The sequence below is a fragment of the Tetranychus urticae genome, chromosome 3, assembly GCF_039701765.1.
Source record: "Tetranychus urticae isolate SD_2017Ah chromosome 3, NJAU_TeUrti_SD_1.0, whole genome shotgun sequence".
Lineage (NCBI taxonomy): Eukaryota > Metazoa > Arthropoda > Arachnida > Trombidiformes > Tetranychidae > Tetranychus > Tetranychus urticae.
Genome location: NC_142960.1, coordinates 23,780,145 through 23,805,524, shown reverse-complemented (window position 1 = coordinate 23,805,524; position 25,380 = coordinate 23,780,145). Strand labels below are relative to the sequence as shown.

At 32.1% G+C, this 25,380-nt stretch overlaps 7 protein-coding genes and 1 long non-coding RNA gene across 8 annotated transcripts; 5 read left to right on the top strand and 3 right to left on the bottom strand.

Annotated features, from left to right (window-relative positions):
• Nucleotides 1-856: 856 nt before the first annotated feature.
• On the top strand, nt 857-4,807 carry LOC107365307 (uncharacterized). The gene is made up of 4 exons (XM_015932791.2): nt 857-1,130; nt 1,212-1,979; nt 2,114-2,744; nt 4,026-4,807. Exons 2-4 carry the CDS (start codon nt 1,818-1,820, stop codon nt 4,379-4,381), a joined length of 1,149 nt encoding a protein of 382 aa, XP_015788277.2. The 5' UTR covers nt 857-1,130; nt 1,212-1,817; the 3' UTR covers nt 4,382-4,807.
• Nucleotides 4,808-5,369: 562 nt separating this feature from the next.
• On the top strand, nt 5,370-6,471 carry LOC112539187 (uncharacterized). Its single transcript, XM_025161483.2, has 4 exons — nt 5,370-5,460; nt 5,530-5,627; nt 5,686-5,789; nt 5,860-6,471. Exons 1-4 carry the CDS (start codon nt 5,439-5,441, stop codon nt 6,308-6,310), a joined length of 675 nt encoding a protein of 224 aa, XP_025017251.2. The 5' UTR covers nt 5,370-5,438; the 3' UTR covers nt 6,311-6,471.
• A 2,397-nt stretch (nt 6,472-8,868) lies between these two features.
• On the bottom strand, nt 8,869-9,901 carry LOC107365124 (uncharacterized). Its single transcript, XR_016200279.1, has 4 exons — nt 9,700-9,901; nt 9,377-9,621; nt 9,159-9,302; nt 8,869-9,083 (listed from the first exon to the last, which is right to left on the bottom strand). It is a non-coding gene; the product is annotated as an uncharacterized LOC107365124 (long non-coding RNA).
• Nucleotides 9,902-11,710: 1,809 nt separating this feature from the next.
• On the bottom strand, nt 11,711-12,692 carry LOC107365122 (uncharacterized). The gene is made up of 4 exons (XM_015932588.3): nt 12,518-12,692; nt 12,307-12,441; nt 11,986-12,138; nt 11,711-11,915 (listed from the first exon to the last, which is right to left on the bottom strand). Exons 1-4 carry the CDS (start codon nt 12,609-12,611, stop codon nt 11,908-11,910), a joined length of 390 nt encoding a protein of 129 aa, XP_015788074.2. The 5' UTR covers nt 12,612-12,692; the 3' UTR covers nt 11,711-11,907.
• Nucleotides 12,693-14,638: 1,946 nt separating this feature from the next.
• gdl (gonadal protein gdl) lies at nt 14,639-15,577 on the top strand. The gene is made up of 2 exons (XM_015932785.3): nt 14,639-14,877; nt 14,944-15,577. Exons 1-2 carry the CDS (start codon nt 14,735-14,737, stop codon nt 15,404-15,406), a joined length of 606 nt encoding a protein of 201 aa, XP_015788271.1. The 5' UTR covers nt 14,639-14,734; the 3' UTR covers nt 15,407-15,577.
• A 39-nt stretch (nt 15,578-15,616) lies between these two features.
• Nucleotides 15,617-17,549, top strand: ERp60 (disulfide-isomerase A3). The gene has a single exon (XM_015932784.3). It carries the CDS (start codon nt 15,974-15,976, stop codon nt 17,492-17,494), a length of 1,521 nt encoding a protein of 506 aa, XP_015788270.2. The 5' UTR covers nt 15,617-15,973; the 3' UTR covers nt 17,495-17,549.
• A 1,214-nt stretch (nt 17,550-18,763) lies between these two features.
• Nucleotides 18,764-19,785, top strand: LOC149093650 (uncharacterized). The gene is made up of 2 exons (XM_089269863.1): nt 18,764-19,016; nt 19,087-19,785. Exons 1-2 carry the CDS (start codon nt 19,012-19,014, stop codon nt 19,526-19,528), a joined length of 447 nt encoding a protein of 148 aa, XP_089125989.1. The 5' UTR covers nt 18,764-19,011; the 3' UTR covers nt 19,529-19,785.
• Nucleotides 19,786-23,469: 3,684 nt separating this feature from the next.
• LOC149093649 (crustacean hyperglycemic hormone 6-like) lies at nt 23,470-24,361 on the bottom strand. The gene is made up of 2 exons (XM_089269907.1): nt 23,890-24,361; nt 23,470-23,812 (listed from the first exon to the last, which is right to left on the bottom strand). Exons 1-2 carry the CDS (start codon nt 24,102-24,104, stop codon nt 23,701-23,703), a joined length of 327 nt encoding a protein of 108 aa, XP_089126033.1. The 5' UTR covers nt 24,105-24,361; the 3' UTR covers nt 23,470-23,700.
• Between the last annotated feature and the right edge of the window lie 1,019 nt (nt 24,362-25,380).

Sequence of the window (25,380 nt, the reverse complement as noted above, 5' to 3'; positions counted from 1 at the left end):
AACTCTAATTAACCCTGTGAATTATGTTTTAATTTGTTAATGACTCGACAAGATTAAGGTTAATACTAATGTTTGTAATCAAATGTCAGATACAAAGTTGAGCTTGAAAAGCTTGCAAATCTAAAAAATCTAAATCTGAATGTTTTGTGTCGTCAATGGTTGAATAAACAAAGAATCGCCAAGAGTCAAAGTTGCCAAAAAATGAAATATTCATTTACAACTTTTAGCTTTTGCTTTATCCGATCACCTACTGACTCATTACGAATCAATTTAATGAAATAAAAGGCGAAGGCTAAAACAGACGGACTATTAGACGACAAAGACAGCCAATGGATGGAACAAGTGTTATATTTAGCAACAGATGACGAACGATTGAGAAGCTCGATTTGAGAGTAACGCAGAAGCGTCTTCACAACCAACATTCAGCTATTTACTTTAAGTTATTCATCCTCCTACTTAACTTATCCTCCTGAACATTACCAATGCAGTAAATATTTATAACTTATTCCCTTTATCATCCTCATAGTCATTATCATCATGTATTTATTCGTGAACCCAAAAAGATGTCTCTCTTTCTCTGTAAATCCATGCCAAGTTTGTCTTTCCTTCAGTAATAACGAAAATTCAAGATTCTTTTTCTAGGTGACTTAACTGAAATTCTTTAACATCTTTATCCTCTTCCCTCATCATCATCATCATCTTTGTCATCGTCATCGTCGTCTTCTCTATTATTACTGTGACTTACACAAAAAACTGGGTAACATCCTTTACCCAAAAAAAATAGCTTAACACTTGTGCTCACTCATACAGATTTATTATGAAAAGTTTAAAAATATATTTTAGTTTCAGTTGAACATCGAAATCAGTATCATCATAATCATCATCATTAGTATTATCATCAACAGTGTATCAGTTTAGAGTTGGTTGTAGTATAATTGTACCTTTTATCAGTTTTATCGAAATCAAGGGAAAAAAGAGTCAAAAAGTTTTATCCATCCCTTTCACAAATGTTATAACTAACAGTCAAACTTACCTACTTCTGCAGTTTATCTTGAACAGTTACAGGATTCACTTTTAATTTCATCTCGAATCGAACCGACATCTTGCTCGAAATAATTTCACTTCTCTGGGTAACTAATTTTCTTCAAGTTAATTTTGATCTTTCAATTTTACGTTTGCTAAATTTATATTTCTTTTCCTATTCATCTCAGAGGCCATATTTTGTGACACATTATTTGGATTTCTTACCTTTGAGCGAGAACCGGACCTGAGTTACTTAATTCATCGGAAATCAACTAATTAGCCCAAGTGTGATCGACCCTCAAGCAACCATTCGGCAGGACGGTAAATCGATTTCAAACCGCCTTCCTCCGAAACCTCCTAGTCGTCAATCATCGAGGGAGTATTCATCATCATCCATTTACCAGGAGGAAAGGATAATTGAGGAAAGTGTTTTACGGGGCACCAAATCTTTTGGTCCATCATCTTCGTCATCTTCTTTGCCCTCATCTATTGATTCTTTCTACGGCTTCGAGAGTAACTCTTTCAACCAATCACCACCTAATTTTGAATCAACCATAGGTTCCACTCAGAATCAAACAGACTCTTATTATCAACCTAAACAACAACATCAGCAGCAGTATCAACCTCAGCAACCACAACAACATCGAGTTACATCTCAAGTTAATTTTACTCCTAAACAATCAGTGGGTAAACCACCGATTGGTGATTCTCAGCCAGTTAGGCGACAAGTTTCCTTTGAATTGGAAATAAACAATAACAATCAAACTTCCCCTAAATTGCAACAGTCAACTAGAATGATGCAGCAAGATAGTTATCAACAGAATTACCAACAACCTCAAATGGTTGACGAAGATTTGTTTCGCCAGCAAATGGAGCAACAACAATATTATAATCAACAATACGAGCAACAAGTTCTGCAAGAGCATTATAGACAGCAAGAGGAGCGGAGACTCCAGGTAAATATCAAAACTATTTAGTCGATTAACCATATTTAAAAGCATTACATTCAATACTAACCAAAGCCATTAAGCGTCATTACAATGAAACTTACAATAATATTAACATTTACTTTTCTGTTGTCAATTTTTAGGAAATGCAACAGCAGCAACAACAACAGCAAGTATTTGAACAATTTTATGATAATAATAATTATGACAATCAAAATACACGTCAAGCCGCATCTAAACCATTAGTTCTTCACATGGGAAGTTTGGTTCAATTTCCAAGTAAAGATCCCAATCCTAATGCACCTAAACCTCCTGAAGCACCTCACTTGGGTGAAGAAGTACAAGCCAGAGATTTTGTACGTCCCACTGTTCTTCAGTTTCCTCGTTCAATTCGTGATCCAAATGCAAAATTACCGGATGGTTCACATTTAGGTGAAGAGGAACACCGACCATTATTACGTCAAGGTGGTGTAGTTCAATTTCCAAAAGAATTCAAACAGCCACTTGACCTTAAAGGCTATCACCCAGTCGATGAAGTGGTCAAAGAGACTATGCCACAAGCTGAAGTTGAACATCCTGACCATTTGTTACCCTCTCAGGCAAGAAAACAGCAAACTTACATCACTCACCCTGTTCACTCAGTAACCAGAGTTAAACCTGCTTTCTCAAATGAACCCGGTTCACGTCGCTCTAATGTCCAATGGCCTCCTCAACGATCTTCAATACGACACTTACCCAGAGTTGGTTTTAATTCAGGTCACATTCATCCCGAAGGTAACTATTTTAAACTGACCACTAACAAGACCTTTAGATTATTATAAGACGATCTTATTCATTATGAATTTAAAAACCAATCAATATTGTGCATTGATTTCCGTCAATATCTATCATTATAGTAATCTGAGAATGAGTTCAGGTGATTGATTTTGTGTGCTAGTGAAATATTTATATCCATTTTCTTTGGAGTTGAGCCAGGACAATAGATAGCAAACCAATAAATCATTTTGATTGGTTTGGAAAAACATTCAACATATAATTAACAATTTCTTTCAGTAATTAATTCTGCTGTAAGTATTGAATGAATTGAGTGGAATGAAATAAAGAGATAAAGGATTCATGTTTAATATCATCAATAACAGTAATCAAATTTAATTTCCAAAGCATTTTGAATGTATTTAGCTTTGATCGTTAAGATGTTAATGATTTTTTTTGTACAATGTTAGACACTTTACCTAAATAATTATCACTCCGAATAACCTAGTCTCTTGATTATGGGAAAATAATGCTTTGGCTGGCAATCAATTTGTCAATTAAAGACATTTGACAAACTGTCAACCTTATCAAGTCCTCTGATTCAATTTCTCTATCCAACTATCCCAAAACTAGATTCAGACTCTAAATTTTTTATGAACAAGTAAACTTAATTTTCAAGGCTTCACTAAAAAATGCTCACATTTTAGATACATTTCAATCCAAATCACTGCCATTCAGTCGCTATCGATGGCTTCGCGCTCTAAATGAGTATCAAGAGTCTTCATGTGTGCTTCGTATGTGAATATACGTCTAATACAAGCTGATGAGCTAAAATTAGAACAAGTTGACAGTGATTATGAGTCAACATTCCTCGTTAAATCTTTGGATTTGTAGTTGAAAATTATTATTACTGATATTACATCCAACAACAAGACAGAAGGAGAAAGAAACAAGATGAAAAAGCGATGCCAAAAAATCAACTGTTGCTTGAATGGCATTGATTTGAATCATACTTACATGAATAGAAAAAGGGTTTAAAAGAACAAAATTAAGTTGCCTTGAAATTTATACTAATCTACCTTTAAACAGTTTTTTGAGCGAAAACTCATCTAAGTTTGAAAATAAAAAGTGAAGAAATGTAAATTCCTTGGCTTCATTCCTAAAAATAAAATGTAAACTTGAAATAATCAGACTAATTGATCAAAAATTTCCATTTTCAATACAATTTTCTTTTGATTCTTAGTGGCAATCAAAGCAGTTTAATTGTATTTAATTTTTATTCTCATTTTCCCCTTTCATCAGGTTCCAAGCATTTTATTTGGCCTCCTCCAAGACCCCAATTTCACCGAAGTATGCAAGAACTTCCACCTCCAGGATCAGGACCAGCTTCAAATGCTTGGCATCCTTCTGAATTAACCAATGGAGAATCTGGTTATCCTCATTATCGAGCCACTACCGTTGGACGAATCAAGCCAGTTTGGCCTCCACCAGGACGATCACAATTGAAGAAACAATCATCTCTACCGGAGACACGAAAGCAACTTCATGGATTTGAGGAATACATGAGACATCATGCTGGAATTCATGTTCCACCCACTTATCATGCTCCACCAGGAACACAATATTACGAAACCCAATACGAATTGGTGCAAGGCTGAGGGACGAATAATACGCTAAATCATGATCTCCTCCAACCAATAAATATTTATATATAAATTGCGCTGAAATATATATTTAACACTATTCCATGTTGAGTCAAAACAGAACTAGTCATTTGTACTCCAAAAACTTCTCCCGATTTATCTTTTCTTCTTCTTCTTCCCTTTCCGTTCAATTTTGATCCCACCAACGATTATTATATTATTAGACAACCTATTTAATTATATCCCACTCATCCAGTATCAATGCTTAATTGATTATTGATTTCTGTGAAAAATTAAGTTCCTAGTCTCTTTTAATCCAATGTATACCGTGAAAGCACAAATGCTTTAGTCAACAAAAAGATTGTCAATTTTGTCTCTATTCTTCGATTTTTTGTCAATTAATTGTTTTTCAAAAAATTAAAATCGAGCCAATAATTTAAACGCTTCATAAATTTATCAATGAGTTCATTTCGAATCTCAACTTGTGACCTTTTTATCTTTCAATCAACCCATTTCATCTGGAGTTTCTTGTAATTGAAATTATAAAATGTATAATTATAATATTAAATATTATTTACTAAATCATAAAATATCAATCATTAATCGTTACGTGATGTCTGTTTAGGCGCATAACAACTATAATAGCTTCCGATATTTGTTAAATTAGACGTTTGTAAAAACATCTGAAATGCCTTGTATCATTTAACAAAATGTTTTTCAATTCGAGATCTCAGTGACACACTTTGTTCTATTTTGGAATAACAAATCAGAGAATTGATCATCTCAAGCAAATGCTGAATAATGAGCAACCGAAAACTTATTACTATAGAAACAAGGCCAGAACTTTTATTTGCATTCATTGATACAATTGTATGCAATATCAAGAAATTTAATTTTTCCAGTTTTCTTTGAAAAGAGCGCTTTTGCCTGAGTCCAAACTTTTTTTGGCCCAATAATCTAGTTCTTTGTAAGGAACCAATTTTTTTGAATTTTGTCAGTTTACTTTTGTTTTCAGTTGAAATAACTTGTTCTTCCAAGTGTTATTTATACATTGATATTATTTTGTGTTAAAATGGAGGAACAGAATGATAAATGTAAGTTCATTTTACTGTAATACAAATGAAAAAATTCATGCAATATTAATACTTTCAATATTCGTTTAGTTACATTTCAACTAGAATTTTTAGGTGAATATCATGACCTGGTCATTGATTGGAATGATGGTAAATATAAATACAAAGAAACACAATTACTCGAACTGGTGAGTTAAGTTCATCATTTAATCATACAGCAATAACTTATTCTGATCTCATTTATAGCTTGAACCGATAACCGGAATACCGAGACAATATAACATTGGCATTCGACTGTATAATAACCGAAATGAAGGTTTTGCATATCATTACATTACAAAAAATGCGAGGTAATCGCTCATTTTTATCATTAATCGAAACAGATTTATCTACATTGACTAATTTTCAATTCTTTCATAGCCGTTCAGATTCCCATAACTCCGTAGTTTCCGCAGCCACCTGTGATTACATTAGAAATTCTGAAGGACGTTTTCATCTCACTTATTGGGCTGATTTCAATCCTGGGTTTAATCAGACTTATATTTTTTATACCCTAATACCTAAAAGTTTAGTTCCAGAAGGAGAATGCTGCATTCATTCTTGTCGACATAAAAATACTAAAACCTTCTTCAACAAGATAAAGGATATAATCAATAACGATCAATTGAATGTAAAAATTGCGTCTCTTCTCACGCCTAATGTCGGATACCTAACGCATAAAAGGGAAGTGACAGAGATTTTTAAAAAATTCAATGTTATACAATATTTCAAATCTCTTTGTACTGTTCAATATAGGCAATATGACTTTGATTCAAAAGCAGTTAGAATTGAGTTTGGTGAGACGAAACTTTATTTGAGAACTCGCGGCTAATTAGCTGAATTAAATGAATGAACCTTTCATCGATTTCTCTCATTTAACTTCTTTTCCAAGAAAAACTAATCTGAATAAAACTTTGAACATCTATTTCTGTATTACTTCATTCATTATAATGGAGCTCAAAGTTGAAACTTTGATCGCCTTTAGTTCAATCATGGAAGCAAACTTTTTCATAAAACTTATTTTACTGATGTAACTTATGATGCACCAGAGAATGCAATTTTAGAAATAAAATTTTGTGTTTCTGCAAACCATATTAATTCGATTTTTAGTTAAGCCGACAGCATTCTGTGACCGTAAGAGTTAGCAATCTGAAACTTATTAAATGACCATGAAAATTGTCGGTTCACATCATGGATCGAATAATTTTAGCAATTCAACAACAGTTCTCCTGATATTGAACATTAACCCAAAAACTATCTGTTTCAATATTTCGAGAACGCAGTCATCATTCTTTCAACAATTTAGTCCTTCACTAATTTTTAATTCAATGCAATTTAATTACTTTCATTAGCGCGTTTGGGTCATGATGCTTGCGTGTTAAATGTGCGGCAAACAACTTTTTCAACAAACTAAACTCATTTTAACACGTATCTAGGTAAATAAACCAATTTTCTGGTTAAGCTTACAAATGTAATGCAAAGAATACTGACCAAGGCTCGAAAATTTAAATTAAGAGTTGAGACTTAGCGGAGTTTGTAGGGGAATGAAAACTGAGTTCATTGGTCATATTCAATCATTCATTTAATGAACAGTTTTCGAGCAAAGTGAGGTCAAAGTTAAAACTTCTATTGCTTTTTGTTCATCAATGGAAGCAGATTTTTCAACTAGACTTATTTTAACAATGTAACTTTCGATGATCAACCAGTAAATGTACTCAATCTGAGAAATATCGAGATATCGAGGCTCAAAGTTTTTGGGTTAATGGCCAAAATCAAGCAAACTGTCGATAGATTTGAAAAAGTATTTTTTCCATGATGTGTAGACTCTATTTTTATGGACAAGTGGTAAGGTTAGGTTAGGTTAGGCTAACTCTTAAGGTTACTGAATGCAGCCGGTATAACTGGGGATTGAATTTGATCTGTTTTACAGAAACAGAAAATGCATTTCTCAAAATCAGACCATTTTCAGATTGTTAATCAATAGAAACATGAGTAAAATAAGTTTCATGAAAAATCTTTTTCCATTGATGAACAAAAGGTAATCGAAGTTTTAACTTGACCGCACTTTGCTCGAAAACTGTTCATAGAACGAATTATTTAATACTACTAATGGACTCAGTTTTCATTCCCCTACCAACTCCGCTAAGTCTTAACTCTTATCTCAAATGTTCGAGACTTTGGTAGAACTTTTTGCATTTCATTTGTAAGCTTAACCAGAAAATTGGTATTTACCAAGATATAGATTTTTATGATTTTGTTTTGTTGTATAAATTGTTGCTTGCACATTTAAAGTGCAAATATCATTTAAATGGGCTAATGAAAGTAAGCGAATTCCACTGAATTATTAATTAGTAAATGAAAAAATTGTTGAGAGAATGATGACTGCAAGGGATGCCGTTCTCGAAATATTGAGGGAGAAAATTTTTGGGTTAATGACCAAAATCAAGCGAACTGTTGCTGAATTCTAAGTGTATTTAATATAGATGTGTACCAACAAATTTTATGGGCAAATAAGTTTTAGCTCTCTAATACTTACGGCCACAGAATACGGTAAGTTTAATTGAACATCGATCTGTTTTTTGGAAAAAGAAAGTTTTATTATGCAGAATAAGTATCACTAATATTACTTATTATTAATACATTTTCTGGCTACCCATCAAAATTTACAACAGAAATATGAGTCTTATGAAAAAATCTGCTTACATAATTGTATTCCATAATACAAAAGGCGATCGAAGTCTCAAAATTGAACTTCGTTTTTGCGTGAAGTATTGATCAGAGAACTCTTCAAATGGACTCAGTTTGCAAGTCTCTACAAACTAGTAGTTTTAATTTGAAAGAAATTTCATTTTTACCCTTTTTCGCACATTTTTCTTTCAGCATTTGTGCATAAACGTCTTTTTAGTAACAACCAAAATAATGCGATACTTGAGTTTTAAGAGTTCGTGCAAAGTGTAAAAAAGTTGTTACTAGATATAGAAACTGAATCATCGTGGGACTAGCATTTTGGCTACTCAAAATTCGATTTGTTTCTGTTATCGTTTATGGGCCGAGTTTGAAATAGACTTGATTTTGTTCATTGCTCTATCACCCACTAGATTATTGGTCTGAGCATTAATCAAGAATGGAAGCAAGTTTTACGCGTTTATTACGTTATCACTATTATTTTTTCAGCCGTCTGTCTGTCAACTTTATTCTGTTTTATTGGTCTTTTATCTTCGGCTGATTCTGATAAGCAAAAACTGGCTGGTTATTTGTAACCGTCTTAATGAGTTCTGTTGTCTATCATCAAGTCTAAGAATACGCAAGTTTATGCAAATTCCTTATGTAATTTTCTATTAAAATATAATATTATCGAATAAAACTTAATGAAATAATTTGATAGACTAGTTTGATATAATGCTATTAAATTTTTATTGATGAAATAATCGGGAGAAGTGTTTTAAGATGCATCTTATTCTGGTTATTACATCAAACATATAATTATTTGTTTAATCCTATTGACCATAAATCATTTATCTTTTAGTCCATCCAAGTTCATCGTTTCAAGCAAACCAACCAATTCTTCCAAATGCTGTAGCCATTTTTTGGAAAGGATCAGGGCCCTGAAAATAGAAAGCAATATCAATTTATTAATTTGTATTTAATTCGTAACAAAACAGAATTTCAAAAATTCATACTTGTACAGCATCGATATTGAGTGCGTGATTGACCACAAGTTCGTCCCGTGATTCTGAGAGGTTGTTCACCGAATTCTTGACGACAAATCCTTGTTATTTCGCCGATAGCTTGCCCAGATCTTGTACAGGGAAAATCTAGACAGCCTGTAATTTGATTACGAGATTGAAAGCAAAATTAGTTTGTCAGCTATTGTAAGTTTTCATTAAAATTTACTTACGAGGTTGTCCTTGATCACAATAATTATCATTTATGAGCACGAAAAAGAAAACAAAAGCAATATGAATTTATTAACTTATATTAATACTGAAATAGAATATCAAAAGTTCTTACTTGTACAGCATGTATGGCGAAAACGTCCTCCATCACATTGTTCACGTCGGATTGTATTACTACCGTATACTCTTCTACATTGGTCAAATACTTCTTGAAGAGTTCGGGTGTCACAGCCTGTAGTCCGGCAAACTGTATTTTGATTAAGAGAGTGAGAAAAAAATTGAAAATTAGTTGAGTTGCCGGTTGTAAGTTATCAGTAAAACTTACATCTCAAAACTTCATTTTGAGCTTGAACTGAATGATTATCATCTATGAGCATGGAAAAGAACACAAAACTTAAAAGAAATAGTTTGACGAGCATTCTGAACCAGAATTTCAAAGTAATTGCTTTCAATCGAAAGTTATGAATATTTGTATAGTTGATCAAGTAAAGTTGGTAATCTTTATGGAATCAAAGGCATAATTTTATTGAAAATCAGTCTCTTTATATACTTATATCATGAAAATTAATGAAAGAGGAAGAAACCGATCGAAGTAAAACATATTTTGGTTTAAGCCAATCTAAATTGACGAACATTGTCAATCAAATTAAAATGAAACAATGTAAATGTGTTCAAACAGGATCTTAAACAAGTCAATCAAGTAGTGATCAGAAATAACTGTTTTATGCATGTCTATTGAATCGATGCTCAGGTGCCTTTCTCGTGCACAATATTTCGTAAAATAATCAATGCCAAGAATTCAGAAAAGTGAAGTACAATGTGTAATACCTCGTATCGATTTAATGTTACTAAGCAATACAGTTTTCATATAACACGCATCAGCTCAATTATTTTCATTCAGTTACAAACAATAAAACTAAATGATCTTATAATTCATAAATTATCAGCAACACAATTCTTTTGGACAAAAATTGTTAGATCTTCTATTGAAATTGCTGTTCAATTTCATTTCTATTTTTATATCTTTTTTCCACTGGCATACAGGGAAATTGGTAAATATTATTAGTGGGGGTTTGGTATCAAAGGTTGTGTCGGGTCAAAAAGTTTAGGGTCATTTTTGAATCTTGGACCCTTAAAGATTTATCCCATGAACCCATTAACGATTAACTTCATTTGTTTTGAATATTTCGTAACTAATTAATACCTCAAATGATGACAAATAAAAATTTTATTTTATTTTTCATTTCATCATTTCCATATTTTGTGTTAAATCAATCTAAACTGACATACATTGCCAATCAAGTTAAATTGAAACAATGTAAATGTGTTCAAACAGGATCTTAAACAAGACAGATCAAATCAAAAAATCAAATAGTGATTAGGAAGCATTGTTGCATAAATGTCTATTTAATTGATGCCCAGGTGCCTTTCTCTTGCATATTATTTCGTAAAATGATCAATGCCAAGAATTCAGAGAAGTGAAGTTCGATTTCTAATATCTAATTGTATAGTTTTGTTGCAAAGTGTTATCAAATTTCGATTAAAAAGGTGACATTGCTCTCAAAGTCGCTGAAGGTCTTGAGTTAATAAGTCTAAATGATTTTTGATTCTGAAAAATTATCAAAAAATTTTACAAAAAAAATTTGGTAAACTTGATGTAAAACTCATTTGTTACTTGTTAAATTATTTGTGAAGGAGGTCACCAGATAATTTACAAGATCTGTCGCCAAGGCATCAACTATATCAAGCATTATTTTGACAAAAAATCAGCTCAATCTAATAGATGAAATCATTTGGCAACTAATTCGACTAGAGATCGCAATTTATCGTTGAAGTCACTTTTTCAGGTAAAAAATTCAATCAAAATAATTGAAATTCACTCAGATTATTGCAAATATGATTCTGTTTTATTTGCACTCAGTAAAAATGTTTAATTAAAATTGATTCGTTAATAAAAAGGATTTAAAGCCGGGGCCATTTTTATTCTATGCTATAAATTTACTGCGTAAAATTTACACGTATTTTAAAAACTCAATAAATAGGCTTGGAATCAAAGATGTGGGCTAGTTTGAATTAAATTTGACAAATTAAATTTAAAAATTAATCATATATTAGAGTTTGAATTTTGTCTCATTTTTTATTTATCACCTCTTTTAATAGTAGAGCAAAATTTGATACTGCTGATCATGACTTCGATCTTTTTTGGTGGAAAAATTATTCGATTTGTTTTTGCTATCGTTTACGGAATCGAGTTGCAAATAGTCTTGTTTTCGTTCATTGCTCTATATTATCAAATAGAAATTAATGAAATAATTTGATAGACTAGCTTGATATAATGCTATTAAATTTTTATTGATGAAATAATCGCAAGAAGTGTTTTAAGTTGCATCTTATTTTGTTTATTACATCAAACATATAATTATTTGTTTCGTCCTTTTGACCATAAATCGTTTATCTTTTAATCCATCCAAGTTCATCGGTTAAAGCAAACCAACCAATTCTTTCGAATGCTGTAGCCATTTTTTGGAAAGTCTCAGTCGACTGAAAATATAAAGCAATATTAATTTATTTATTTGTATTAATAACGGAACAGAATCTCGAGAGTTCATACCTAGACAGCAATTATATCTAGTACCTCCTCCAACACAATTTCGCGTAAAGATTCTGAATCTTAACCGTCGGAATCGTTCTTTAGACCATTCATTACGACAGACTCGTGCTATTTCGCCGATAGCTCGATTTGTACAGGGTACATCCAGACATCCTATAATTTGATTACGAGATTGAAACAAGATAAGTTTCCATTAAAATTTACTTACGAGGTTGAACGTTAACTGAATGATTATCATTTATGAGCACGGCAAAGAACACAAAAGCAATATCAATTTATTAACTTATATTAATTCTGAAATAGAATATCAAAAGTTCATACTTGTACAGCATTCATAGCGAAAAAGTCCTCCACCACAAGAAGATGCAGATCGGATTCTATTACTACCGTATTCCCTACTACATTGGTCAAGTACTTGTCGAGGAGTTCGGTTGTCACAGCCTGTAGTCCGACAAACTGTATTTGATTAAGAGAGTGAGAAAAAATTGAAAATTAGTTGAGTTGTGGTCTGTTGGTTATCATTAAAATTTACATCTCAAAATTTCACGTTGAGCTTGAACACAATGATTATCATTTATGAGCATGAAAAAGAACACAAAACTTAAAAGAAATAGTTTGACGAGCATTCTGAACCAGAATTTCAAAGTATTTGCTTTCACTCGAAAGATATAAATATTTGTATAGTTGATCAAGTAGAGTTGGTGATCTTTATGGAATCAAAGTCATAAGTTTATTGAAAATCAATCTCTTTATATACTTATTATAAAAATTAAAGAAAGAGAAAGAGAAAGATCGAAGTAAAACATATTCTCTTTTGGGTCAATCTAAATTGACGCACATTGCCAATCAAATTAAAATGAAACAATGTAAATGTGTTCAAACAGGATCTTAAGCAGTCAATCAAATAGAACTGTTTTATAAATGTCTATTGAATTGATGCTCAGGTGGCTTTCTTTTACATAATATTTCGTATGCAATGATCAATGCCAAGAATCACAGAAGTGAAGTAAGATGTGTAATATCTAATTGTACAGTTTTGTTTTATGAATTTCTCATGGACTGAAATTTTTATCAAATTTCGATTCAAAAAAGGTGACAAAGGCTCTCAAAGTCACTGAAGGTCTTAAGTTATTGGGTCTGGATTTTTATTATTTTTGAAAATTATCTGATAGACTTGATTCAATGCTAATTTGTAAATACTTGTTGAATTATTTGTGAAAATGATTACCAGATAATTAACAAGACCTGTCACCAAGGCATCAACTATATCAAGCTATAATCATCTCATGGTTACTGGCTCAATGGAATATTTAATTTTAATAAGCTCTGCATCCATCTGAATAGATAGTTGATCCCTCCTAAAGAACAGATAAACAGTAAACTGTTGTTCGACTAGCATATTGTTCAGGAGGGAAATTTAGCAGCTATCATATCAATCAAAATGCGAATGGTGTGCAATCGAATCCAGTATTGTTGAGGTTGAGGATTCAGTATTGAGAAAAGGAAATGAAAATCAAACAATTACCTGTCTAGTATGTTATAATTGATTCAATGTTACTAAGCAATACGGTCTTCCATAATTGTACAAAAGGCGATCGAAGTTTCGCTTTGCACTTCGTTTTCTCGAGAAGTATTGATCAGAGAAATCTTTAAATCACTCAAATGGACTCAGTTTGCATGTCTCTACAAACTAATAGAGTCTTAATTTGAAATAAATTTCATTTTTACCCGTTTTCGCACATTTTTCTTCCAGCATTTGTGTATAAACGTCTTTTTAGTAACAACCAAAATAATGCGATACTTGAGTTTTAAGAGTTCGTGCAAAGTTTAAAAAAGTTGTAACTAGATATTAAAACTGAATCGTCGTGGAACTAGCATTTTGGCTATTCAAACTAAGTCGCTGAATCCAATTGCGCTGGAAGTGTATTTTTATTATTTGTTCAATTTCATCGATTATTTTCAGTAAAAATCTTTGGAATAATTTATTTCTAATGCGTGCAATTATTTCCCTGTCCAAAAGTTGGCGGAATGTGATATTGTATTTTATATAATAAACCTATCAAAACTGTTGACTCGAAAGGTCTCAGTCGAAACACAAGACATTAGTTTAGATTTATCATGTTAGACTGGACCAGTTCGACTGTGTACCAGTTTTAACTGGACAAAAAGGACTTAAAGAAACATAGATTATCGTGATTGTTCGACTTTATGAAAGGTTTCGACACAATATCGTTTACTGTTTGTCAATTTTCTGATTAAAATTGATCTCGAACTTGTTAAATATAATAAAATTGGTAAGCTACAGACGGCAGCACTTGAGACTCTTTGTAACAAAGAGTAAAGTAGGAAGAGACAGCAATTTGGAAGGTAAAGACAAAAGTGTTGCCTTATCCCACCGGAGGGCACAAATTGCAAGAAAATCAAGAAAAAGTCTTTTGCTTCAATCAAATTTCTTTAATTTGCGGCGCTTAATTTAACAATATTTTTATAATTTTACTTTATTAAAACACCTTCATTCAATTTTCCAATTAGCCCCCTCCAGTGGGATAAGGCAACACTTTTGTCTTTACCTTCCAAATTGCTGTCTCTTCTACCTTACTCTTTGCTTTGTAATCATACAACTGAAAACATATGCTCTGGTTTGACATCTTGAGAGTCTATCACATTCAGTATTGTTTTTTATTTAATTTTAATACTCAATTTACGCTAAACGACCAATTAATTGGATTGTGATTATTTCAATTGGAACATGGCTACCATCAGCAGTTACAGTACGGAAATCGACTCTAGTGGTAATGATAACCCTGACAATGACTTGATCAAAAGACAATTACAACTAAAACATTATAAGTTGCTAAACGAATTACAGACAATGTCAAGTGAATTACCAATGTAATATTCAATTTTATAAATTATTGTGATCACTATAATTGATATTGTTCTCTTTTCTAATCACAGGGAATATCAACAAAGAATCTCACACGAGCTTTTATCCAGCCTAGCCAGCTGTCTACTCGACGATACAGTATTTCAAATTGTTAATGGGTTGCAAGATATCCAACAATTAACCGAAAAAAATTTGTTTCAAAAGCGTATGAAAACATCTGAAGCGCTTAAGGCTAAAAAAATTGCACTTCACAAGAAGCACAAAGAATATATAGCAACCGGAGCAATGACAATGGATCAAGTTAGAGATGCTGAAGATGCATTTGATGCACAAATCGAAGAAGAAATGAGAAAACTCGATATGCAATTGATAATGGAATTAGATCAAATCGTTAGTGATCAACAAGTGACTCTCGAAAGAGCTGGAGTTCCTGGCTTTCATGTAACAAACAAACCAAATGAGATAAAGTTGCAGATGCATTTTTTACAATTTATCTTGAGTTTGAAACACGAAAACAACTCAAAAAATTGTTAAACCAACTTGTTTTAGTTGAAAAATTAAAGCGACTGTATAAATAATTTGTAAAGATAACGAATATTCGCTATATTTTTCACTATCATTTAGATTTTTCTTATTTTTCATTTAGATGATTGGACAAATGTAAAAATTGAAATAAATAAAAATTAAGACTGTGATTGCTTTAAATAGGTGAGCCACTACAGGCAGTTATTATTTTTAATACCCAAGAGTAAATGGAACATATCAAGATGATGCTTTTGATTGGGTTTAATTGAAATGATGCCTTATTAAATTATTCTGATTGCAAGATACAAGATGTTATGAGATCTTTGCGTAATTTTAAATTTCCAATTTGAACAGAAAATAAATATTTTTTGTTATTATCAACATCTGTAGATGGCAGCTCCTATAACTGTACCTAGTCTTAAAACACGTCATTTAAAGTGAAGTCCAAGCGACAATCAAGTTTAAATTCATTTCATTCATACTTGTTCTTTGTATTTATATTAGTTATTTATAATTAATAATTATTCATTGGTTTTAGTGTTTAAAATTTAACGTTGTCTCTATCTAAAACATTTTATGAACATGTCACGACATTTGTTCTCTTTATTTATTTTAAGTTTTCTCTGGTTAGCTGTTGCCGGTGAAGATGTGCTTGATCTTTCAAACAATGACTTAGATGGTTTCAAGGCTGAAGTTGCTAAATATGACACTGTTTTAATTGAATTTTTTGCTCCATGGTGTGGACATTGTAAAAGACTGGCACCTGAATACGCCAAAGCTGCCACAGCTCTTCTTGCTAACGATCCACCAGTTCCTTTGGCTAAGGTTGACTGTACCTCAGACAATGGTAAAGAAATTTGTTCTACCTTCGGTGTTTCAGGTTACCCAACTCTGAAAATTTTCAAAGGCGGAGAATTCGCTTCTGAATACAATGGTCCCCGAGAGGCTGATGGAATTGTCAAGTATATGAGAAGCCAAGTTGGACCTGCTTCTAAAGCATATACTTCATTCAGCTCTTTGAATGATAAATTGAAGGCAGCTAAGGAAGTATTTGTAGTTGGAATCTTCAACAAAGAATCAGACGCTTTAGCTACCAAGTTCCACAAAAATGCTGATAGAATGCGAGAATCAATCAATTTCGGTCACATTTATAGTAGCTCTGCTTCTGATGATATTTCAGCTCTTTCAGTATTGTCAGCTAGCAAAGTTTCCGCTCCGGCTGTTGTCCTTGTTCGTCCCTCAACCCTTAGCAACAAATTTGAAGAGTCATCAGTTGTGTGGGATGAGAGCGGATCACTTGAAAATTGGATTAACTCTAACTATCATGGCTTAGTTGGTCACCGAACTCAATCCAACATGCAAGATTTCAAGCCACCGCTCGTTGTTGTCTACTACGATGTCGACTATGTTAAGAATCCTAAAGGTACTAACTACTGGCGTAACCGAGTTCTCAAAGTTGCTCAAAACTATCCAAAAATTAAATTTGCAATTGCCAACTCCAACCAATTTGCTGGTGAAATGGAAGAATTCGGTTTGGAACCTGATCGATCTGGCCGTGAAGCTGCACCAGTCGTTGCTGCTCGTGACGCTGAAGGTAAAAAGTACATTCAAAAGGAGAAATTCTCAATTGAAAACTTGGAAGCATTCGTCAAAGATTTTACCAGTGGTAAACTTCAACCTTACCTTAAATCAGAGGAGATCCCTGAAGATAACTCAGGTCCAGTGAAAGTCGCTGTGGGTAAGAACTTCGATGAATTAGTCACCAAAAGTGAAAAGGACGTTTTAGTTGAATTTTATGCTCCATGGTGTGGTCATTGTAAGAAACTTGCTCCAACCTTTGAAGATCTCGGTAAGGCATTGAAAGATGAGTCCGGTGTTGAAATTGTCAAAATGGATGCTACTGCCAATGACGTTCCTTCAACATTTGAAGTTCACGGTTTCCCAACAATCTATTGGTATCCAAAGGGCACCAAAGTCCCCGAAAAATACAACGGAGGACGCGAGTTGGATGATTTCATCTCATTCATTGCTAAACATGCAACTGACGAGTTAACTAGTTACACTCGTGATGGAAAGAAAAAGAAAGAAGAGCTCTAAATTATCATTTTCTATCAATATTTTTATCAAATAAAATTCGAATTAGTTCACACAATCCGCTGTCATTTCCTTTTTTCAAAAACGTGTAATATTGATTTAAACTTGCCAATCATGTTCCTGCTTTTAACAGAACGCGACCAAACCATTGTCTGTTAATTTAATGTATGTGGCATTTTTTTGCTACGGTTCAAAGACAAAGTAGAGTTGATTGATCCTGAGAGGCTCACCAGTAAAACTGGTTCTGACTTTTATCACAGACTCTTAAAAGTCCTTATTTGATTGTACAATACATGTAAATCCCTTAGCTGACTCATATTTAGACTGCAATTTTAGACAGAAGTGAATTAAATAAAAAGCTAAAAGGGTTTCTATCTAACTATCGAGAAATCGTCAGGTAAAAATGTAGAATGGAATAGAAGTGAAAAAATGCAGCTTTTCCAAATTCTGATGGAGTGTTGCTTATTTCAAGTCCATGTCTTAAAATTTTTAAGAGAAAAATTAAACGGCTTTATTTATGATTTGTTATACAAACCTATGGCAGAATAACTTTCAAGATATAATAAATTAAATTAATTAAGAGTCTAACCAGGAAAGAGCCTTTGTTGTTATGGTAACTTTAGGTTCCGGCTTCTTTTTGTATAACGTTGAGTTTAGTTTATCAATTGATGTTTATCATTCTACATTATTATTGTACTGTGTTATTATGGAATCAGTTTTATACTTCAACACAAATGCATGCAAACTTATCGAGTTTAGACTTTAAATACTTTATTTTCGGTTGATACTAAAAGACACAATTAACAACAACTATAACATTTATGCACAAATTGATACAAATGGGCAAAAACAGGTAAAAATTAATTTCTTCATATTTAGACTTTATGGGTTTGTAGGAACATGAAAACTTAGTTCATTGGTGCTTTTAAATAATTCATCCGATGGACAGTTTTCGAGAAATGGAGGTCAAAGTTGAAACTTTGCATTCAATATCAAGAAATTTAATTTTTCCAGTTTTCTTTGAAAAGAGCGCTTTTGCCTGAGTCCAAACTTTTTTTGGCCCAATAATCTAGTTCTTTGTAAGGAACCAATTTTTTTGAATTTTGTCAGTTTACTTTTGTTTTCAGTTGAAATAACTTGTTCTTCCAAGTGTTATTTATACATTGATATTATTTTGTGTTAAAATGGAGGAACAGAATGATAAATGTAAGTTCATTTCACTGTAATACAAATGAAAAAATTTACTCAATATTACTTTCAATATTCGTTTAGCTACATTTCAGCTAGAATTTTTAGGTGAATATCATGACATAGTCATTGATTGGAATGATGATAATTATGAATGCAAAGAGACACAATTATTCGAACTGGTCAGTTAAGTTAATCATTTAACCATGCAGCAATAACTTATTCCAATCTCATTTATAGCTTGAACTGGAATACCGAGACAATATAACATTGAAATCCATCTGTATAATAACCTAAATGGAGGTTTGCTATTTCATAACATTGACAAAGATATGAAGTAATCTTTCATTTCTATCATTAATCGAAACAGATTAATCTACATTGACTACTTTTCAATTCTTTCATAGCCGCTCAGATTCCCGTAAGGAGACCATCTGTGATATAATTAGAATTGCTGACGGACGTTTTCATCTCGATTATCGGGCTGACTTTTATAGTTGGAGGAATCATACTCAAATTTGGTATACCCTAGTACTTGAAAATTTAGTTTCAGAAGGAGAATGCTGCATTCATTTTTGTCGACATAGAAATACCGAAACCTTTTTCAACAAGTTAAAGGATGTAATCAATAACGATCAATTGAATGCAAAAATTGCGTCTCTTCTCACGGGTTATGCCGCAGGCGAGCGAAGGACAGTGATTTTGATCAGAGAGATTTGTAGACAATTCAATGTTTCACAATATTTCTATTCTCATTGTACTGCTCGATATATGCGATATGACTTTGAATCAGAAGAAGTTAGAGAAATGTTAAGTGACAAGCAACTTTATTTGAGAACTCGCGGCTAATTAACTGAATTGAATAGATGAAACTATCATCGATTTCTCATTTAACTTCTTTTCCAAGAAAAACTAATCTAAATAAAACTTTGAACATCTATTTCTGTATTACTTCATTCATTATAATGGAGCTCAGAGTTGAAACTTTGATCGCCTTTTGTACAATTATGGAAACAGATTTTTTCATAAAACTTATTTTACTGATGTAATTTTTATGATGCACTTACTTTTAGAAATAAAATTTTGTGTTTCTCTAAAACTCAAAAGTTCGATTTTAAGTTAAACCAATCGTTTTCTGTGGCCGTTATGTTTGGAGGACTTGACATGATAAGGACAACTGTTAAGGATACTCTAAATATGTATTGACTTAAACATTCTAATACAATGTAATGTATTTGAGTTTGAATTAAATTTTATTGACCAGGGAAGTACCCGACATGGTGAGATTTTTAGCGACTTATATTATAGAGAGTGAAGAATAATTAGACATGGATTCTGGTTTCGCTTCGCTAGTGAACTTTTTATGATATTTAATTGTTTTTAAGCAAAGGATTCTAAACATAATTCTCCTAGAACATATCGAATCGACTAATCAAATGAAAACAATTAGCTATGAGTATTCAAGTAAATCTATGAAGAATTATGTTGAATATTGATTTATCATTAAAAACGAATCAATCAAGATTGCTGATCAAATATGCTAACATTCGTTGCTAAAAAGACACAATCAACACAACTGTTACATTTTTACATGAACTTAACCAAATACTGAAAATAAAATAGGCTAAAACTGGTGAAAATGAAATTTCTTTCGAAGTGAAACTCTTTCAGTTTTTAAGGACATAAGAACTGAGTCTAATTGTCCCATTTAAAAGTTTCTCTGATCAATATTTCTTAAGAAAAGTGAGTTCACAATTGAAACTTCGATCGCCATTTGTACAATCATGGAAGCAGATTTTTTCGTGGTACTCGTGTTTCTGACTCTGCTTTTAATGATCAACCAGAAAATGTACTTAGTTTGAGAAATAACTTTTTCTGTTTCCTGTAAAAACCATAAGTTCGATTTTCAATCAAACCGATCGGTTCCCGTTACCGTTATTTTTGGAGGACTGAAACTTATTATTTGTGCATAAAAATTAATGATACAAATCATAGAGAAAATACTTTTTTCAATTTATTGATATTTCTCTTGATTTTGGCCATTAACCCAAAAACTTTGAACCTCGATATTTCGAGAATGGTGACATTTACAAGCATCATTCATTCACTAATTTAATTATTTACTAATTGCTAATGCAATGCAATTTGAAAACTTTTCATTTCCGCATTTGGGTCGTGATATTGGGCTTGTAAATGTATAAGTAACAACTTATTTAACAAAGTAAACTCACAAAAACACATATCTTGGTAAATAAACCAATTTTCTGGTTAAAGTTGAAAGTAAAATTGAAAGAGGGCTGTCAAAAGCTCGACTATTTGAAGCAAGGGTTGAGACTTGGTAAGTTTGTAGGGATATAAAAACTGAATCTATTCATGCGAGTTAAAAGTTTCTCTGATCAATAGTTGTCGAGAAAATCGAGTTCAAATTTGAAACTTCGATCCCGATTTGTACAATCATTGAAGCAGATTTTTTTGTGCAACTCATATTTCTGGCTTTATTTTCAATGATTAACAAGAAAATTCACTTGGTTTGTGAAATAACTTCTTCTGTTTTCTGTAAAACAGATTAGTCCGATTTTAAGTTAAATCGATCGTTTTCTTTGATCGTTATATCTGGAGTGTTGAAACTTAAAATTTGTGCATAAAAATAAATGTTACTCACTAAGAACTTAATGTGATTTTTAATTTACTAATAGTTCCCTCGATATTAGCCATTTATTACAGAAAAGATATGTCGATATGAGCTTCGCTGTTTCGAGAATGGCATCACCTACAAGCATCATTCATTCACCAAACCCTAGATTCTATAATGGGTAATAATTTATCGCAATATTGTGTTAGTCAAGATCCTACAAAAAAAAACTTAGAGCATTTTATTACTTGTGTTGTCAGGTTTTAGTTTGATTAATAGTAATAAGTGAAATGGTTATTCAAGTCAAGTTAATCTTATGTGTTAGAAGAATATTCATTATTGAATAAATCTTTCAAATTTCATTCGGAATTCATTAATAGCATATTGAAGTCCATAATGCAATCTAATGTTTAATCAAAAAATGCTGGTTTTAGGTTTCATAATTCTCGAATTATTGAGGTTCAAACTTTTAATGCCAATGGCCAAAAAACAAGAGAACTGATGATGAATTGAAAAAAGTATTTAATTCATGATTTGTAGCAACAATTTTTATGTACCAATAATAAGTTTCAGTTCTCTAACTAATTCAGTCACAGAAAACGGACGGTTTGATTGAAACTCGAACTTATGGCTTTTACAGAAAATAAAAAGTTTCATTCCTCAAAATAAGTGCATTTTCTTGATGATCATCAAGCGCTATATCAATGAAATGAGTTGCACAAAATTATCTGCTTCAATGATTGTACAAATGGCGATCGAAGTTTCAAATTCGAACTCGATTTTCTCGACAACTATTGATCAGAGAAACTTTTAACTCGCATAAATAGATTCAGCTTTTATATCCCTACAAACCCGCCAAGTCTAAACTCTTGCTTCAAATAGTCGAGCTTTTGACAGCCCTCTTTCAATTTTACTTTCAACTTTAACCAGAAAATTGGTTTATTTACCAAGATATGTGTTTTTGTGAGTTTACTTTGTTAAATAAGTTGTTACTTATACATTTACAAGCCCAATATCACGACCCAAATGCGGAAATGAAAAGTTTTCAAATTGCATTGTATTAGCAATTAGTAAAGAATTAAATTAGTGAATGAATGATGCTTGTAAATGTCACCATTCTCGAAATATCGAGGTTCGAAGTTTTTGGGTTAATGGCCAAAATCAAGAGAACTATCAATAAATTACAAAAAGTATTTTCTCTATGATTTTTACCTTTATTTTTAATGCACAAATAATAAGTTTCAGCACTCCAAAAATAACTGTCACGGAAAACGATCGGTTTGATTGAAAATTGAACTTATGGGTTTTACAAGAAACAGAAAATGTTATTTCTCAAACTAAGTACATTTTCTGGTTGATCATTAAAAGCAGAGTCAGAAATACGAGTACCACGAAAAAATCTGCTTCCATGATTGTACAAATGGCGATCGAAGTTTCAAATTTGAACTCGATTTTCTCGAGAACTATTGATCAGAGAAGCTTTTAACTCGCATAAATAGATTCAGTTTTTATATCCCTACAAACCCGCCAAGTCTAAACTCTTGCATCAAATATTTGTTCCTTTGACAGCCCTCTTTGAATTTTATTTTCAACGCGAAAACTAGTTTATTTACTTAAATATGTGTTAAGATGAGTTTGCTTTGTTAAATAAGTTGTTACTTATACATTTACAAGCCCAATATCACGACCCAAATGTGCAAATGAAAAGTTTCATTTCAAAATTAAATTGCATTGTATTAGCAATTAGTGAAGAATTAAATTAGTGAATGAATGATGCTTGTAAATGTCACCATTCTCGGAATATCGAGGTTCAAAGTTTTTGGGTTGATGGCTAATATCAAGAGAAATATCAGTAAATTGAAAAGAGTATTTCCTCTATGATTTGTACCATTAATTTTTATGCACGAATAATAAGTTTCAGTCCTACAAATATAATGGTCACAGAAAACGATCGGTTTAACTTAAAATCGAACGAATTTGTTTTACAGAAAACAGAAAATGTTATTCTCAAACTAAGTATAACATTTTCTGGTTGATCTGGTAAATTTTATTTCATGTAACAAAGTGCGCTTTTCTGGTTAATCATAAAAAGTTACATCAGTAAAATATGTTTATTACGTCGAATGAGTAAATGAAATTGTCAGTATGAAAACTTTGATTGTAACCACATTTGATTTTGATTTTTATTTAGATGAACATGAAATAAATTAAATGATATCAATGGTGGTGAGATTATAAGAAGTCTGGATATTGAATAATATATTGGATGTTGTCGATAAACAACAAAAAATCAACTTTTGATATGAAGCTCGCCAAAGTGTAAGTTTGAAAGCAAGTAGAGACAAAAACTGTCTTTATCGATGCACCAAATGCATTTCACGGCATCAATTTACTTCACTTTTGAATGATCCTTCGCCTTTTGTATCAGACTATTGGCATCGGACTCTGGTAACACAGTCTCCGCACATTTGACAAAGAATGAATTATTGAAACAATTGGATCTGAAGACAAAATACGAACAAAGTAAAGATTTAGTAAACACTTTGAATTGAGAAAACTCGAATAAACGATAACTTACTTGCATCCTGCGTGTATATCAACATCTTTGTATATTTCCAAGCAGTCTTCACAGACACGATCACAACGAGCATAAAGGGATGAATCATATTTAACATCACAAGCACTTTTGAAGCTTCTTTTATACAAATGAATATTCATGCTCGATGAAAGCGTTTGGATTATGAACATTGAAATTAGGATAAAGATGGTTGCTCTGACTTTGAATGAGCACATTTTTTAAATACACAGTTAAAAGACAACTTGTCCACTCGGAGATTGTAACTGTTGAAGTATTGAAAGTTTGAACTGGATGAAAAGGTGCTAAGAAGCTATTATCAATATTTTATTTCAAGAGATGAAGGTGGATTTGTGTGGCTTAATCTGGTTAATTCAACATTCAAACACTCCTCATTGCATTCGCAACAAGTGATTGGAAACCGTTGGAATTAGAACGAGGTAATCACCCGCTGAGACACTCGCACATTATCAGAGGAAATGCAGTCTTGACTAGAAGTTTCAAGCTAATTTATCAGCCAAAAGCTGGACTCAAGAATTTTTAATCAATTTCAATGATCGATGGCAAAATATTCACTGAATAATGCTTTTGTATTTTCAATTGAGCAAGTGAACGATGTAATAATATTTAAATATCAAGTGAAGCTAAAGGAAGAAAACACTCATTGAACTATCCTGAAGGGATAAAAAACTGTAAGGAATCTCAGGATGACCTTAGTGACAATCTTTAGTCAAGGATAGTTATCGGCTTAATTCAAATATCAATTTACAACTTTTAGTTGATTGCCTTGGATAGCAAAATGAAAAAATCATAATTTTTACAAGAAACATGCAAAAATGAATTATAATTTGCTTCCGGATTACCCTGAATTGAGAATTACTTGAAACAATAACATCATGGAGTAATATCTTACAGCATTTCTCAGGCAATCACATAATCACAATAACCTTCAGTTGCTAATTCATTGTGGTTAACCTTTTTCTTTTAATTGCTATTAATATTAAATTAACTTCTTTCAATTTAGAGTCAACCTTGTCAGATAATAAGCTTAACCAAAAGGTAAAAATCTTGAGCGATTGGGAAATCAGAAGAAATTCGAGCGAAGTTGTTAATTTATTTAAATGTAAAAATCAATATGACTTACCAACCATCGGTTGTGTCAAGCTAAAGACGATTTCAATTGATTACTGAATGAAGGACTGAGTAACTGATGGTTTAATCGCAAGTTAAAAAGTTTGAAATTTAACTTACCAAAGTTGGTTTGTCGTTGATCAATGGTAAGTTATTAGAGCAGTGATGGTTCCAATGGTCAACTCTTGCTATTAAATATTCATTGATAAGATTCTCGGCCTAAAGGGCCGCGATCTCATGTATCGGCAACTACGGTAGTAACAGAATCCGACCTGAACCGTGTGGTGGAGGACGTTATCGCTATCACTGCTGCACAAGTATGAACTTTCGAGATTATGTTTCAGTATTAATATAAATTAATAA

Excerpts from the sequence above, each read along its gene's own strand:
- LOC107365307 (XM_015932791.2), top strand. The coding sequence starts at position 1,818 with ATGATGCAGCAAGATAGTTATCAACAGAATTACCAACAACCTCAAATG. Across the intron at positions 1,980-2,113 it reads AAGAGGAGCGGAGACTCCAG|GAAATGCAACAGCAGCAACA; the intron begins GTAAATATCAAA and ends GTCAATTTTTAG. Across the intron at positions 2,745-4,025 it reads AGGTCACATTCATCCCGAAG|GTTCCAAGCATTTTATTTGG; the intron begins GTAACTATTTTA and ends CCCTTTCATCAG.
- LOC112539187 (XM_025161483.2), top strand. The coding sequence starts at position 5,439 with ATGGAGGAACAGAATGATAAAT. Across the intron at positions 5,461-5,529 it reads GGAGGAACAGAATGATAAAT|TTACATTTCAACTAGAATTT; the intron begins GTAAGTTCATTT and ends ATATTCGTTTAG. Across the intron at positions 5,628-5,685 it reads AAACACAATTACTCGAACTG|CTTGAACCGATAACCGGAAT; the intron begins GTGAGTTAAGTT and ends TCTCATTTATAG.
- LOC107365122 (XM_015932588.3), bottom strand. The coding sequence starts at position 12,611 with ATGCTCGTCAAACTATTTCTTTTAAGTTTTGTGTTCTTTTTCATGCTC. Across the intron at positions 12,442-12,517 it reads TCAACGTGAAATTTTGAGAT|TTTGTCGGACTACAGGCTGT; the intron begins GTAAATTTTAAT and ends AATCAAATACAG. Across the intron at positions 12,139-12,306 it reads TCGCTATGAATGCTGTACAA|GATGTCTGGATGTACCCTGT; the intron begins GTATGAACTTTT and ends ATCAAATTATAG.
- gdl (XM_015932785.3), top strand. The coding sequence starts at position 14,735 with ATGGCTACCATCAGCAGTTACAGTACGGAAATCGACTCTAGTGGTAAT. Across the intron at positions 14,878-14,943 it reads ATGTCAAGTGAATTACCAAT|GGAATATCAACAAAGAATCT; the intron begins GTAATATTCAAT and ends TTCTAATCACAG.
- ERp60 (XM_015932784.3), top strand. The coding sequence starts at position 15,974 with ATGAACATGTCACGACATTTGTTCTCTTTATTTATTTTAAGTTTTCTC.
- LOC149093649 (XM_089269907.1), bottom strand. The coding sequence starts at position 24,104 with ATGTGCTCATTCAAAGTCAGAGCAACCATCTTTATCCTAATTTCAATG. Across the intron at positions 23,813-23,889 it reads GATATACACGCAGGATGCAA|ATCCAATTGTTTCAATAATT; the intron begins GTAAGTTATCGT and ends TTTTGTCTTCAG.